Source organism: Lampris incognitus, chromosome 5 (genome assembly GCF_029633865.1).
Source record: "Lampris incognitus isolate fLamInc1 chromosome 5, fLamInc1.hap2, whole genome shotgun sequence".
In the NCBI taxonomy this organism is placed as follows: domain Eukaryota; kingdom Metazoa; phylum Chordata; class Actinopteri; order Lampriformes; family Lampridae; genus Lampris; species Lampris incognitus.
In genome coordinates this window covers 12,606,782-12,623,547 of record NC_079215.1, presented here as the reverse complement: position 1 = coordinate 12,623,547, position 16,766 = coordinate 12,606,782, and the positions used below count along the sequence as shown (strand labels likewise).

At 45.1% G+C, this 16,766-nt stretch overlaps 1 protein-coding gene across 1 annotated transcript; it reads right to left on the bottom strand.

The window, feature by feature from the left end:
* Positions 1-2,548: 2,548 nt before the first annotated feature.
* On the bottom strand, positions 2,549-9,058 carry LOC130112861 (ubiquitin carboxyl-terminal hydrolase isozyme L1-like). Its single transcript, XM_056280376.1, has 7 exons — positions 8,887-9,058; positions 8,381-8,522; positions 7,703-7,788; positions 5,742-5,789; positions 5,529-5,598; positions 5,383-5,441; positions 2,549-4,569 (listed from the first exon to the last, which is right to left on the bottom strand). Exons 1-7 carry the CDS (start codon positions 9,013-9,015, stop codon positions 4,486-4,488), a joined length of 618 nt encoding a protein of 205 aa, XP_056136351.1. The 5' UTR covers positions 9,016-9,058; the 3' UTR covers positions 2,549-4,485.
* Positions 9,059-16,766: the final 7,708 nt, after the last annotated feature.

Here is a 16,766-nt window from a genome sequence, read left to right as displayed (position 1 = left end):
GATGCTGATTTAGACTCTTCACGAACACCAAAGCTTGGTTTGATATATATATATATACTTAGCACAAAAAAGTAAGGAAATGTGTGTTTGGTAGATTATCTGTTTGTTGTAACAACGCTTCTTGGCAATAAATCTTATACCGTTGGAAAGCCTGTTTATTTTCCTTTTAAATGGGGCCACATTTGTAAGGAACATGCATTTGTGGGATGAGCAGCAGAGCGGAGTATGTGGGTTGAGCCCATGAAAAATTTGCCAAATCTTCTCTGCCAATGCCAAACAGCTTATTTTGCTGTTGCTATTGACTCTTGTTTTGAGCTTCTGGTAGCCCAGGTGCCGACAATCAGCTGCCTGATATAAGATTTATTGCCAAGTAGCATTGTTACAACAAAGAAATAATCTACCGAGCACACATTTCCTTACTTTTTCTGCTAAGTTTATATATATATATATAATCAATTTAATATGTATTTTCCAGACTTGCAAAAATGTGTAAATACCTATGTAACTACCTGATCATCCCCCTCAATGCTGTCAAACATGGTCTGGAAAACACAATTTTACATACTTATCACAAAACATATACACTCACCGGCCACTTTATTAGGCACACCTGTCCAACTGCTCGTTAACGCAAATTTCTAATCAGCCAATCACATGGCAGCAACTCAATGCATTTAGGCATGTAGACATGGTCAAGACGATCTGCTGCAGTTCAAACCGAGCATCAGAATGGGGAAGAAAGGTGATTTCAGTGACTTTGAACGTGGCATGGTTGTTGGTGCCAGACGGGCTGGTCTGAGTATTTCAGAAACTGCTGATCTACTGGGATTTTCACGCGCAACCATCTCTAGGGTTTACAGAGAATGGTCCGAAAAAGAGAAAATATCCAGTGAGCGGCAGTTCTGTGGGCGAAAATGCCTTGTTGATGCCAGAGGTCAGAGGAGAATGGCCAGACTGGTTCAAGCTGACAGAAAGGCAACAGTAACTCAAATAACCACTCATTACAACCGAGGTATGCAGAAGAGCATCTCTGAACGCACAACACGTCGAACCTTGAGGCAGATGGGCTACAGCAGCAGAAGACCACACCGGGTGCCACTCCTGTCAGCTAAGAACAGGAAACTGAGGCTACAATTCGCACAGGCTCACCAAAATGGGACAATAGAAGATTGGAAAAACGTTGCCTGGTCTGATGAGTCTCGATTTCTGCTGCGACATTCGGATGGTAGGGTCAGAATTTGGCGTCAACAACATGAAAGCATTGAACCATCCTGCCTTGTATCAACGGTTCAGGCTGGTGGTGGTGGTGTAATGGTGTGGGGGATATTTTCTTGGCACACTTTGGGCCCCTTAGTACCAATTGAGCATCGTGTCAACGCCACAGCCTACCTGAGTATTGTTGCTGACCATGTCCATCCCTTTATGACCACAGTGTTCCCATCTTCTGATGGCTACTTCCAGCAGGATAACGCGCCATGTCATAAAGCTCGAATCATCTCAGACTGGTTTCTTGAACATGACAATGAGTTCACTGTACTCAAACGGCCTCCACAGTCACCAGATCTCAAGCCAATAGAGCACCTCTGGGATGTGGTGGACCGGGAGATTCGCATCATGGATGTGCAGCCGACAAATCTGCAGCAACTGCGTGATGCTATCATGTCAATATGGACCAAACTGTCTGAGGAATGTTTCCAGTACCTTGTTGAATCTATGCCACGAAGGATTAAGGCAGTTCTGTAGGCAAAAGGGGGTCCAACCCGGTACTAGCAAGGTGTACCTAATAAAGTGGCCAGTGAGTGTATATATATATATATATATATATATATATATATATATATATATATATATATGCCATACCAGACCTTAATATGTGTGCACAAACACATATAGTGCACAAAGATGAATATGCTGCACATACCAGATTAATACTACTCTACCTGTGGACTGAAAGATATGTAAAGAGCAGGTACAGAATCAATTGACTTGGTACTATAGTCGTGCTCTACCAAGATCCCACTGACACCAAGGTCTCCTCTGCAGGTACTGAGGTGAGAACAGGAAGGAAGTGGCACGTGCAGGAGTCAGTTGAGTGGACCGAGGCAAGGTTGCAGCACAGTATCCTGATGGGCGCTGTGGCAACTGGTCAGGTCGAGCTCAGGAGCAACTCAAGACCTTACTACGGTAAAGCCCAAGGAAAGGGGAGGCGAAAGCTGATCCAGGAGGTACGCACAGAGGTGGAGGAAGCTTGCTACAGTAGAATGGTGGGTATGTGCAAGCAGGGGGCCTGGACCAAGTGGGAGCATACAACCGGCTGAAGAATCACCTGGGCAGGACTCTGGAAGGCGGAATCACACATATTCTTTCTTCTTCTTTTTGTCCAGTCATAGTATGATGTCCTCCCAAGCCCTACCAACCCGTTTAGACGGGGCCTAGCGGACTCACCTGCTTGCCAACTCTGCCAGAATAGGGGATCTTAGCATCACATCCTGAACTGCTGTCCAATAGGCCTTGGGAGAGGGGCAGTATCGTCAGTGCCATGAACAAGTTCTGTTGGCAGTAGCGGACACCATCTGCACTGGGATCAGCTACAGCAAGCAGCAACACCCAACAAAATGCACCATCGCCTTTGTTCGAACAGGGGAGAAGCCCCAGCCAAAGGCCGACAGTGCTCTGCTTGCAACAGCAAAGGACTGGCAGTTCCTGGTGAACCTGAGACAACTGAGGTTCCTGGACATGATTGCAGCTACTGTACTCGGGCCAGAAATGGTCCTGATGTCCATGGCAACCAAGCAAGTGGTTTTGCTAGAGCCAACTGTCTCCTGCCAAGATCGGATAGAGGAGGCACAAGAAAGGAGGAGAACCAGGTATGCAGATCTGGTAGCTGAGAGTCGGAGGAATGGGTGTAAGGCCCACTATGAGCCAGTTGAAGTGGACTGCAGAGGCTTTGCAAGCTAGTCTCTACAGCAGGTCCTAGGACTCTTGGGGATTTGCGGGCTGCAAAGAAGAGCCATTGGGAACATCTGGGAACCGCCGAGAAGGCTTCCCATCGACTCTGGATGAAGAGGGGTGACGTATGGCATAATGCACTACCTGGACACAAGTCAGGGCTTGCCCACCCCCGGCTGGGTCGCTCAAGCAAGGGTGTCTGATGTTAAGACCCAAAACACCTGATGACCCCAGGTTCATTACTGACAATGTGTGCAGGTTGCACCACATGGTGTATCAAAGAACTTTGTAAGGTTGGGGCATACCTGCAGTCAGTTAAGACTGATGAGCGATGAAACGTGTGTCCAGATGAACTGACGCCACTTTCTGTGACTGAAAATATTAACATGTTTGGAAGCAATGTTCCAACACTATTTGTACACCTTTTCACAACACACAGACACAAACATGTGCACAGACACAAACAGAGATACTCAATGAGGCACATCAGGTCAAAAGTTGCTTTATTCAGAACCAACAGCTGCATTACAAACTGCAACAAAGCTTTGGGAAGCGGCACAAAGGGAAAGGATTCATACACATCCTTCATGTCATCTTGACGTAATCATCTCCCAATGCCTAGTGCAAAAACATCCCAAACCCACTTTAGAGGGATTCCATCTTTTTTTGGTATTTTCACATGTCTAATGTAAATTTAAATGTACAACTAAGCAACTGTCAATAAAACAATGGCAGTGACATTTAATGTGAACGTGTGCTTTGTTCAGCAAAAAGCCTGCCAGGTCAAGTTAAGTAGAACAAGTGTCACTGGATTGGTTTCCAAAGACAGCTGAACTGAAAAAAAAGGATTGTAAAACCGCTACCATCATGTTATCAGCTTTCAACCTGTAAAATGACAGCCAATGTCTTTAACTGAGACAAGCCAGCATGTCATCCAACATCACTCTTTAATAAGTTACTTACAAATTTAGTGAGAACAATGGTCAAATTATTCCTACAGATGCATTCCTCAAACCAAATGTCAAACTCTCCACAACACAACTGAAAACTAGGATTTGAAGAAATTGAGTTTGTCCTAACAATGAACGCTTGTTTATCCCTTCGAACAAGGAAATGTCTTCTCTGTTGCCTCTGAAGGCACTTATGAGACAGTCTATCTTGACTGAGACAGTTAACCACAGAGGCACAGACAACTTTATACATTCAAAGACACAAACTCAAACAAATGCACACAGGCAGTAATAGGATTTGACCTCACTGAAGTTTAGGGAACAGTCATAAAATCAAAAATCATTGCTAAGTAACAGCACAAAAGGTGAACAAGTTGACCAGAAGCTAGAAGTTTTCAGTATTTGTGTGCACATGTGAACGCTTTGTTAGTAAATTCTGTGTGCCTTGTGAAACGATGTGTGTTTAACAGCACATAGTGTCTGCAAATGTTATGTGTATACAGCTAATTTTGGTGTGCCTGTGGATTTTTGTGTTTCTTAGGAGTGCCCCAGGGGTATTTTGGTTTGGATCATGCTTCTGAGAAATCTAAGTGCGACAAAGAGCCACCGCAGAGAAACGGACTTCACCTTTCTCCCTTTCCATAAATCCACGACACACATTTGCGGCATCCTGCAGAAAAACAAAAACAGTGTGAACCCAATGTAATGGTGAGATAATGTACAAGTCTCAATGAAACCATCCATGGTTATACAGCTGTTTTTTCCTCTCCCTAATATAGAGGGCCCTCTAGTGGTAGAGTGCCTCTTTCAGTCCATGAGGTCTGCTGGCTTCATCTGCTGGCATTCAGAACCCCAAAATTAGCAATTAAAATAATCTGTTGCTCCCTCCTCCTGCCGAGCTCCAAATCTCTGTTAGAGATTTAACATGCCAATGGTGTAATTGGCCATTTACAAAATCAGAACTGTGAAATGTCAGGCAGAACACATACATGGACAGGAAATTGCATTAAGTGCACCATCAAAAGCCCTCTTGAGCCTGAGGAGCACATGCAGCAGAATGAGTGATTCTAATTATAGTAAAATTATCAACACCAGGGCCAGCTTCCATAACTTGATATAGGCTATCTGAACATTAAATTGATTTTTACTGCAGTTATGCTATCTGAATAGCCCTAAAAAAAAAACTTAGTTAAATTCTGCGCATCCCTATTTATGTCAAACCATAAATATTAGAATACATACTCCAACATCAGGCTTGCTTTTAAAATGTCCTAGTGTTATCTGTAGGTCTCACATAAGAAAAAGCCACACTAAAAAACTAATGTACGCATTAAATCACATTAATTGTACGACGCTACTCAGGCACAACCCCATCCATGCTGGTTTAAGACCATTACTCTCTGAGCTACATGCAGAAATGGGCAATGTTCAGAACTGGACCTGTACGAACTTTTAAAGACATATGACTACTTTCAAATAATACCTTTATCAAAGAGTCATCCTTGGTAGCTCCATGCTTCACTGGGCCACCCATTCTTCCATCTTAGGGAAAAAAAAAAAAAAAATTCATAAGACATTAAAACCTCAGTACACAAATGAAGAACAATTTGAATGAGATGACGTGCTCACCAAGTTCATAAAGTTGTCCGTCGACATTCACAAAGGCAATAAAATGGAAGTTGACTTTATCTGCTTCTGGCTAAGAGAGACAGGGGAAATAAATAGATGTGAATGACTTAAGTTAAGGCTTCTCTGTAAATGAAAAACTATGCATCAGTCAGGAAAATATATTAAGTCTCAAGGATGTAAGCCCTGAGTTGATCATGCAATTGGGACTCTTACCCTACACTGGCCCTGTGCTGCCACGTCATCATGCGCCTCTCTGATTACCTGATGAAGACAAAAATATTAGAGGGGGGTTGGAGCCAGACAGCTGTAGGAACATGAAACTTAAAATGACACAAATCCATGACCGTTCAAAAGGTTATCCTGGCTGCTTGATATTTTATCTCTTCTAAAACTGGAGAAAATTACATTTACACAGAGGTTCCTCCGATAGATTTTACTCTCACTGGAGACCATTGATCGATTATGCTGACCAGCTTCCCCCTGGTAGGGTGTCACAGTAATGGTATACCTTGTGTCTGCCGGCATCGGGTGCGGTTTCGCTGCCTGTCTACCACATGGCCTCCATATAAGATCCCTGTATACAACGGGGTATACGAAGGCTGTGTGTACAGTAGTACGCATGATGTGTCTTCCTGTGCTTTGGATCTTCAATAGTCCAGCAAAGCGGCCTGAATGTCAGCAACTACCAACTCTTCTTTTCTAGTGTTTGTTTATATATGTCTGTTTTATTATGATTTGATTTTTTTGTTTGCTCATGTCACTATATGCGAGTGCTCGGTTTGATTTCATGCTTCACGTGCTGTTTCAATCCCATCAAGGAGGACTGTGGGGTGGGAATCATCTAGTTGGCTCATAGGGGCCCTGGTTTTGAGGGAAAGTGGGTTTGAAATTGTAAAATACCTTCTTTTTTTTTTGGTTGTGCTTTTGTGTTACATCCTTGTCCTAATAAAATATTGTAAAAAAAAAAAAGGGGCTATGCACTTCAGCCAGGTACAAATTATTCTGATGGACCAACTAAACAAATGGGAATTCAGTTAAGAGAAAAGAAATTCCTAATGGTATTACTTCTAGGTTGTTTTATCACTGGACAGCTGGCAAGCTACGCTACACTCCCAAACATTTGTTTTGCAGTGTCTGGCGTCCCCTAGTGGCTATCAGAACGCATTATGTTGTGTTGTCTGTTAAACAAATCGGGCAACCCACTCCTGGGATATTTTGAAACTGATTTGCAAGTATCTGGGCTGTTTTTTTTAAACAAAAGTGAAACTGGAGATTGAAACTGGGTTAATTCTAGAGCAGGGACCATCCCATTGATTATGACCGCTGGCTTGGAAATTATCCTTTTGGTACAATCAATCAATAAAATCTGCGCCAAGGAGTTCCTTAACCTAAACGATAAGTTTAACACATTATTATTTTACCAACAAATGGTTACAAGCTGAACTTGGCCAGTTTAAATCTAATCGTCCATTTTGTTGATCATATCTCAAGTAATGCTGCAAATCGCGTCACACGGGCATTTCTTAGAATTGACTTGAGATAGTTGAACCTGAACTATGTTAGCATTTAGGCTCCTTTAATTTAAGTAAAAAAAATGTTGAGTAATTGTTTCAAGCACATTAACAATTGGGGGCTGGTAATATGCTTAAATACAGTTTATTGATATAAATATTTGACTGGCATGCAATGATTTACAGGTAATATTTACAATGATGCAATAATTGTTTGATTCCTTGCACTTAAAAGGTGTGAATAATTTTAAATGTAAGATCTCATTTATGTTGCATTAGTAATTAGGAACAGATGACTTTAATTGTTATCCTCTTTAAATGTTTTCTGTAAATTGTGTAAACACAACATCCATTGCACGTTGTGCATCTTGGGAGAGATCCCTCTGTTGATCTCCCTGAGGTTTCTTCCTATTTTTTCTACGTTAAAGGTTTTTTTTTTTTAGGGCGTTGTTCCTTATCCGATGAGAGGGTCTAAGGACAGGATGTTGTGTTGCTGTAAAGCCCATTGAGGCAAATTTGTGATATTGGGCTATATGAATAAAATTGACTTGACAACTGAAATGCCCTTTTGAGTGGATATTGACTACATCTTTACGATACCCATTTTCCAAAATCAATTAAAATGCGCAGATGTACGCCAAACAGCTTAAGTGCTTGTTTTACCTTGCTCCTTTCCAGGTGCTTGGCACGATCATCACAACCCATATCAGCAGTCTCCTCCAGAAACTTCTTCAGGGCTGAATCACTGTCTATAAGATGGCAGCAATCTCAGCAATGCAGTCAACCGGGAGCATACTCTTTAAAAATAACATTAGCCTGATATTAAACTAATTTACACCCATGTCTCAATCTCTGAAATAGGGCTGAATAAATCGCTTCAGACTCAACATCCCAGTAAACATGGTCAACAGCCGCATTGCAAAGCAAATTGGGCCCCTATCAGTTATTTTAGGCTTTACTTGATAAAATCTACCAAGGTCTGCTTTTTTATTACTACTGTTGAAGAAACAGTCTAGCGTGTCTGACCAATAATATAATTTAGTTTGATTTGAAGGATTTCTTGGGCAACCTTTTTCTCTCCCTCTCTGAAGCCCCCCTTCAAAACGACCCTAATCAATGCTAGTGATAAATTCTTTGCAAATGGAGCTCTGAAAGTTATCAAAGTAAGCAACGCCATTACTGTGATACATACCAAAAAACTGAAATGTCGCAATGCCCCCCCCCCCAATCATTCAGCCCTGCTCTGATGCCATCCTGCAACATCCGATGCACACTGTACTTTCCACTCTAATGCGTAGCTACTGAATATTTAAAACTGTCAAATAATTTCATATCACTCACCAAAATCCATTTTGCTTTTATTGTTTGCCACTGCATGCAACAGGGCAATGGTGCCGCAGGAATTGCCCACCGTCTGTTTCAGGAAATAAATCTCTGACCCCCCAACCACCTTGCCAGACTGCTGCTTCCTGAAAGATTCATGCTGACAGACGCACGCGCGCACGCACACACACACACATACGTCATTGTCTCTTTAGCACTGTCTCTTTACCACCGCGTCACCAATTCTGCCCCCGAAATGTGCTGTGCACATGGATTTAAGTTTACAATTGGTTTAACAGCCTTCCAGGTTTTAACAGGTTTAAGTGCCTTTGTGTTTTCAGTCGGTTCCACAATATGCATAATCTGTCAGTGCTCCCGGTTCCAGTTCTGCCACCTCCCTTGTTTATCCTGCCTTCCTGCCTCACCCCACCCTAACCCGGCGTTCACATGCTCACCAACATCACATGCGCCCCCCCCCCCCCGCCGCCGTTCCCCCCAGTGACATCTTCCACCCCATTCATTACCTGTTGTGTCAGAGGAAACAGCAGCATCAGGGCACAACATGGGCGAGGGACGGAGGATAGAGACTCTCCCTCCAGCCCCAGGACGTCAACAAAGTGCCAGCTTCCGCCAACACCCAACTTGCTCAACATCTGAAAAGCAAACAAACAAACAAACAACGGAATCCTCGATGGCCAAAGCGATGTACCGTCTTAAAATCCCCGCGCTTGACTAAAACGAGGCTTCACAAGGATGCTGCGTCGGTGTGGAGGCCCTCTGTGGTCCATCGGTAAAGACCACGCCCGACAAACGGGACACCACCGAGATGCGGCTGCTGCCCCCCCCCCAATGGACCCGATTCCGTTAAGTCATCGTCTGTTCTCCATCTTTCTTTTATGTCCCAACTTCGTCGTTATTTCTACTCCGTCCTCAAAACAAAACAAAAAATCACAAGTCGTATCTGCGACTTCCGATATTACTTACGTCGTGGGTGTGACGCGACGATTTAAAGGGGTTTTTTTTTCAGGTTATGCCGCAAATTGTGTTAGCCGCCTCGTCTGAGGGCGAAGTGCACCGACCGGCCGCATTTAAGACAAAGGGCTCACCTTGTGGCAGCCGCTCAAATAATAAACGGACCGCCGCCATGACTCAGCGTCTACCCACCTTGTTGAGCATCTGAAACGACACAAACACACACACACATGCGGAGGTTAACGGTCCCGTCGTTGACGTATTAAAACGGTACAGAGCGAAAAGAAGGGAATTCTGCCCACCTCGGGGTTGATTTCCATCGGGTTCCACTCCATGTTCGCGTCGGGGGCGGTTGCGTTTCGTTGCGTTGCGTTGCGTTTCGTTTCGTTTCGTTTCTGCCGAGGGGAGCCGGTCCTCTGCACAGCCTCGCTTCCCGAAGGTACCAGTTCGCTTGACGCGCGCGCGCGCACGTGCTTTTATGCCGCCGGTCACGTCCCACTGCTCGGCGGCGAGAGGGGGGGGGCGGACACCGGCCCCCTCCCCCTCCAAAAAAAAGACGCTCTTTTGCGCGCAACGGACTGCTTCTCTCGCCAGCGTTGAAATGACGAAACGCACGCGTTATGGATACCTTACTAAATAAAATCGCCAAAGTGCCAAATTCGCCCCATATAGAGAAAGGCCTACGCCGAGCGCGCCGCTGAGTGGAAGCTACCAAAACACGCTATCTAGAATAGTTGCGGCGGAAGGTGACGTTTCGTATCGAGAGGCGCCAGGTTGGAGGGGGAGGGAGGGGGGGTACAAGATATTATCGTAAAGATTTGATGGAGTCTACATTATTCCACATTTTGCAACTTTGAATGCGCCATTTGGGTTGAGCATATACCCCCCACATTCCCCGAGAAAAAGGGCATGTAGGCCTGCGTAGCCCAGACCATTGGCATAGGCCTATTTGTCACACAAAAGACATTCGTCACAAAACCTTATGCCCCTTTTCTGACCGTGAACTGTGAACCCGGAAGTGGGCCAATATTCCAAAACAATGAAAATTCTTTATGAACATCAAGATCATGGACCTGGAATGTTTTTTTTTCCCATAATCACTGACTTTAAGGACGACCTCAAAAGACATGAGGGGCAGTTCGTTGTTTTTCGGTGGCAAAGTAAGCAGCGGTCACTTATTTGGTACAGAAGTGGCGCAAATTATTATGCGTGAGAGGCGTAAAGCTGAACAGGTTGAATATCAAAGAGCGTGGGTCAACTGTACAACATTATCCACGTCAACCCAAAAATAAAACAAACAATTTTATTGGATAGAATGAAAGACTGGTATCATGTGAATATTCAATCATTCAACCAAAATGTGATGCTGCACCTGCTTTTTTCAACACGCCCCACCCATACCCCCCCCCATCAGTTCCCAACTGATGGTTTGTTTGTCTGTTGCTCTGCTTTTAACCCCCCCTCCCGTTTTCCTCCCCAATTGTACTTGGCCAATTACCCTACTCTTCACATCCGGCTTCCCACCCACAGACACGGCCAATTGTGTCTGTAGAGACGCCCGACCAAGCCGGAGGTAACACAGGGGCTCGAACCGCCGACCCCCGTGTCGGTAGGCAATGGAATAGTTGTCTATGCTTTGGAGCCCACAGATGCCCTGAGTACAGAGACTCTAGAGCAGCTCAAGGGTGAAACAAAGAAAGACGAAAACACTGCAAGTCATACACAGAGATGGTTGGCCCTGACACAGGCAGCAGGCAGATTCAAGACTGACACTATACTGGCCTATCAGACCCACAGTGGCTGGGAGAGAAGGAATAATGTTGCTGGAAGACTTCACTCGCTGACTTTATTCCAAATGGTAGGCGTTTGGAACGATATCTCCCCACAGTAGTGATGACTCCTTGTCTAGCTTTACTTGCCAGTAGCCATCCTTTTCGTCAAGCACTGTGAATATTTTCTCGCCAGCAAGTTTGCTCAAAACTTCATCAGTTGTTGGAATTGCTTTGTTCAAATTACTGGGCTCCAAGCAAACCTGTAACTTCTTTTTGTCCTTCTTTTCAGTGACTACAAGGCTGTTCACCCATTGTGTTGGTTCAGTTACCTGTGCAATCACATCAGCTTGTAACAGATCGTCCAGAGTGGCTTTGAGTCTGTCCATTACTGCCAGCGGTATTTTTCTGCAGCCATGTATGACTGGTGTAGCCTTGGGGTCCGTGTGGATGTGGTACTCTCCAGAGAACTCCCCCGGACCTTCAAAGACAGTTGTGTGCTGAGCTATCAGTTGCTCTTTTGTTGTTGGATGTTTCACGTCCAGCGTGTCAATGTCCACCCTTTTTGCTAGATGCAAATCTTCACATGTATGGAGGAGTGCTTGGATACATAAAATGGTAGACTTGCTTGAGCCTTGGGTGTGGAGCACTTGAGAGTGAGTTTTCCTTCCGGCCTCAGTCTCATCCCTCCATATGCCACCAACACTGTTCTTGTGGGCTGTAGTAGTAGGTGTGCTCTCCATTCACACCTAGCCTTCCTTTTCATGGACTTAAGCTTCCTCAGTGGCAGGACATTGGCCTCTGCTCCCGTGTCCAACTTAAACTTGACAGACATATTGCCTACATTTACCTCAGAGTACCATAATTGGTCAACTTTAGGGTCTAGCTGATGAATGTTCACTGTTCCAATAAACAGGGCATCTATTTCTGGATTCACCTCAAGTACCGTCTTTCCCTGCTGTGCTTTGCCTCACATGCACATCTTTACATAGCGGATCTGCTTTCCATACTTACGGCAGGACGCGCCATATGCTGGACACTGCCTTGGCTTGTGTGATTTTCCACATTTCCTGCATGTGCGCCCTTGTCCCTTGTTCTGTGCGTACTGAAGTGGATGTTTTGCCCTTTATTCCCTGGTTGACTGTCCTTTTGTTTCCTGTTTTCATGCACCGCATATACAGCTCTCTCCTGGGACGCTGCACCCATTGCTTGTATTTGTGCTTTAGCAGCCTCAACAGCACGATACGTATCTATGGCCTTTTCTAATGGAAGATTTGGTTCCCTTAAAAGTCTCTCTTTCAGGCGCTGGTCATTCATACTGAACACAGTCTTGTCTCTGATCTTGTCATTTTCCGAGACGCCAGATTCACAGTCGTTACTCTTTTGCCTGAGCTCTGCCACATATAGTATTTCTCTATCGTGATATATTCTGGCATAGGGTGCACTCAGAACTGATGTCTTTCAAACAAGTGTTTTTCTTAGACTGACAATAGGCTCTGAAAACTGCTAGAATTTCTTCTACAGTCTCTTCTGCATCATGGTCAATATCAAGTGTGTTATACACTTTGAGAGCTTCCTCGCCTAGTGCGTGCAGTTAAATGGCTACTTTGACCTTTTCTTCCTTACGATCTGCACCACTCGCGGTCATGTATATTTGGAAGCGCTGCTCCCATCGTCTCTGATTTTCTCCCAACTTTTACCTTTAATAACTACTGTCAAGGTATTGGGTAATACAAGTAGACGGACAGACCATGTAACCAATCAGAGAGCGTTATAATAAGTGACAAAGAGCTCTCTAGGCGACTGCAGCTCATGTCCGACCTCACCTTGGAAAGTGCAGTGCAGATGGTATGGCAAGCTGAGGACGTAGCACAGCAGATCAGCCAGCAGGAGCAACAAGGAGCACTCATTGTGCAGGAGGTAATACATCGGCGACCATCGAAGAGAAGTGACAGACGGGAGCAAGCCCACTCGGGGGACTCCAGGTGCTGCCGATGCGGGAAAGAGAAGCACAAAGCCCCAGCCAAACGCCCAGTATTAGAATCTGAGTGTAGAAAATGTGGTAAAAAAGGTGATTGGGAGAGAAAATGCATCTCCAAGTCCGTAAGAGAAGTCACTTATAGTAAAGACAATGAGGAAAACGTCTATCTTGGAGCAAGTAAAGTAAATCAGAGCAGTGTTGAGCATTGGACAGAACAAATAAATGTAGGACACAGTCCAGTTAGGTTTAGAGTTGATACAGGAGCTGACATTACCTTAATGAACCTGAAGACATTCAGAGCACTCAGGCCAAAGAGAAAGCTAGTTAGATCTAGCAGACCCCTAGACAGCCCAGATGGGTCACTAAATATTGTGGGACAGTTCACTGCTAATAACCTTCATAAACAGAGGAAGTACATCTTTAACAGATATGTAGCAAGAGGGCCTATGGTCAGCAACCTGTTAGGGAGAGAGACGTGGTAGAAATGGGACTGGTAAAAAGAGTAGAACAGGTTAGGGCAGCAGCAGGACACCAGGGGACACTTAAAACAGACCCAGTTAAGATCCACCTAAGAGACAGAGCTGTACCATACACTGTGCATACAGCCAGAAGAGTCCCTGCACCACTCCTTCCTAGAGTCCAAATTAAGTTGCAGCGAATGGAGAAGCAGGGCGTGATAGAGAGTCATGCAACCTACAGACTGGTGTGCGCCTATGGTGGCGGTCATGAAGCCAACAGGCGCAGTGAGAATCTGCGTTGTACTCCAAAAGCTAAATGAAAACATCAAAAGAGACACACACACACACACACACACACACACAAACACACACACACACACTCTGTGGACAAAAGTATTGGGACACCTGGCCATTACACCTACAGGAGCTTTTATTACATCCCATTCTAAACCCATAGGCATTAATATGGAGTTGGTCCCCCCTTTGCAGCTATAACAGCTTCCACTCTTCTGGGAAGACTTTCCACAAGATTTTGGAGTGTGTCTGTGGGAATGTTTGCCCATTCATCCAGAAGAGCATTTGTGAGGTCAGGCACTGATATTGGACGAGAAGACCTGGCTTGCAATCTCCATTCTAGTTCATCCCAAAGGTGTTCGATGGGGTTGAGGTCAGGGCTCTGTGCGGGCCAGTCAAGTTCTTCCACACCAAACTCACCCAACCATGTCTTAATGGACCTTGTTTTGTGCACTGGGGCACAGTCATGCTGGAACAGAAAAGGGCCCTCCCCAAACTGTTCCTACAAAGTTGGAAGCACAGAATTGTCCAAAATGTCTTGGTATGCTGAAGCATTAAGATTTCCCTTCACTGGAACTAAGGAGCCTAGCCCAACCCCTGAAAAACAACCCCATACCATTATCCTCCCTCCTACACCAAACTTTACAGTTGGCACAACGCAGTCAGGCTGGTAACATTCTCCTGGCATCCACCAAACCCAGACTCGTCCATCAGACTGCCAGACAGAGAAGCGTGATTCGTCACTCCATAAAACACGCTTCCACTGCTCCAGAATCCAATGGCAGCGTGCTTTATACCACTCCACCCGACGCTTGGCATTGTGCCTGGTGATGTAAGGCTTGCATGCAGCTGCTCGGCCATGGAAACCCATTCCATGAAGCTCCCGGCACACAGTTTTTGTGCTGATGTTATTGTCAGAGGAAGTTTGGAACTCTGCAGTTATTGAGTCAACAGAGCGTTGGCGACTTTACGCACTAGGCGCCTCAGCACTTGTTGTCCCCGCTGTGTGACTTTATGCGTTCTGCCACTTCGTGTTTGAGTTGCTGTTGTTCTAAACGCTTCTACTTTTCAGTAATACCACTTACAGTTGACCGTGGAATATATAGCAGGGAAGAAATTTCACAAACGGACTTATTGCAAAGGTGGCATCCTGTGACAGTACCACGCTTGAATTCACTGAGCTCTTCAGAACGACCCATTCTTTCCCAAATGTTTGTAAATGCAGACTGCATGGTTAGCTGCTTGATTTTATACACCTTTGGCAATGGGTTTGAATGAAACACCTGAATTCAATGGTTAAGATGTTTGTCCCAATACTTTTGTCCACATAATGTATCAACTGCCAACGACAGAGGAGACACTGGCCAAGCTGTCAGGTTCCACAGTCTTTACGTCTCTGGATGCAGCTTCAGGCTTTTGGCAGATACCATTGCACGAAGACAGCAGCCCGCTAACCACCTTCATCACACCTTTCGGGAGGTATTTTTTCAAGTGCCTGCCTTTTGGGACTAAATATCACTCCAGAGATAGTCCAGTGCAAAATGAATGAACTGCTGGAGGGACTAGAGGCTGTAGCAGTGTATATGGACAATGTCAGTGTCCATGGGAAGGACATGATTGCACATGGCACCCTCTTGCAGAGCACATTGGAGAGAATGGAGCAGGCCGGTCTCAAACTCAACAAGGAGAAGTGTGTGTTCAGACAGACAGAGCTGCGGTTCCTGAGACACATAGTGGACGCCAGCGGAATGAGTGCAGACTCAGGTAAAGTGAATGCCATTAGTGAGCTACACAGGGGCCCACAAATGTTCACGAACTACAGCGTGCACTGGGGATGGTTAATTACATGAGTAAATATATACCAGACCTGGCAACAGCAGCAGGTCCCCTGTATGATCTGCTGAATGGAGCAACCAACTGGACATGGGATCGGCCACAGCGACAAGCATTTCAGTGACTCAAAGAAGCCCTTATCACCTCACCCGTCTTATCACCTAACACACAAAGACAGAAAGCTGTTTCAGCAGATGTGAGCAGTTATGGGATAGAGGGCGTCCTTCTACAGTTGCACGGTGAAAGCTACAGCCCTGTTGCGTACTGTTTCAGGAGACTGACCGATGCAGAAACCAGGGACGTGCAGATTGAGAAGGAATGCTTAGCAGGAGTATGGGCCTCTGAGAGGTTCCAGAAGTATCTGGTAGGCATGGACAGATTCCGACTTATCACAGATCATAAGCCTCTGGTGCCACTGATAAACAGTAAGGATTTGGATGCAGTACCAGTGCGATGTCAAAGACTCCTGATGCGGCTGATGCGGTTGATTGCCAAGGCAGAATATGCACCAGGGAAAACACTGGTCATTGCTGATGCCCTGTCACGTAGCCCTGTAAAGGATAGAGACAACACCACAGAAATCATCATTGCTTGTCACGTTAATACTGTCACTCACAGTTGGCCAATATCACAGCACAAACTGGACATGATAAGATCTGCTACACAGAGGGATGAGCAGCTGCAAAGTGTACAGAAGCTGATCAGAGATGGATGGCCTAAACGAGTGAGTAGCGTCACAAACAGTGCAAAAGACTATTACACAGTGAAAGATTCATTGTCAACATGTGAGGGCCTGATCACACGAGGCTGTCACACTATAATTCAACGATCAATGACAATGAGACAGGAAATATTGCAGCACATACATGACAGACATCAAAGCCTGTCAAAATTTAGGGAACATGCAAAGGAAACTGGTGGCCTAAAATATGTGCTGATATTAAACACAGTGTGGCAACATGCCACTTCTGCCAGAAGAACAAGCATACACAGCACAAAGAGCCACTACAACCCACCACTCTGCCTGAATAACCATGGCAACAGATAGCCATGGACATATGCGAGTATGAAGGCAAGCACTACATTGTGATATCGGA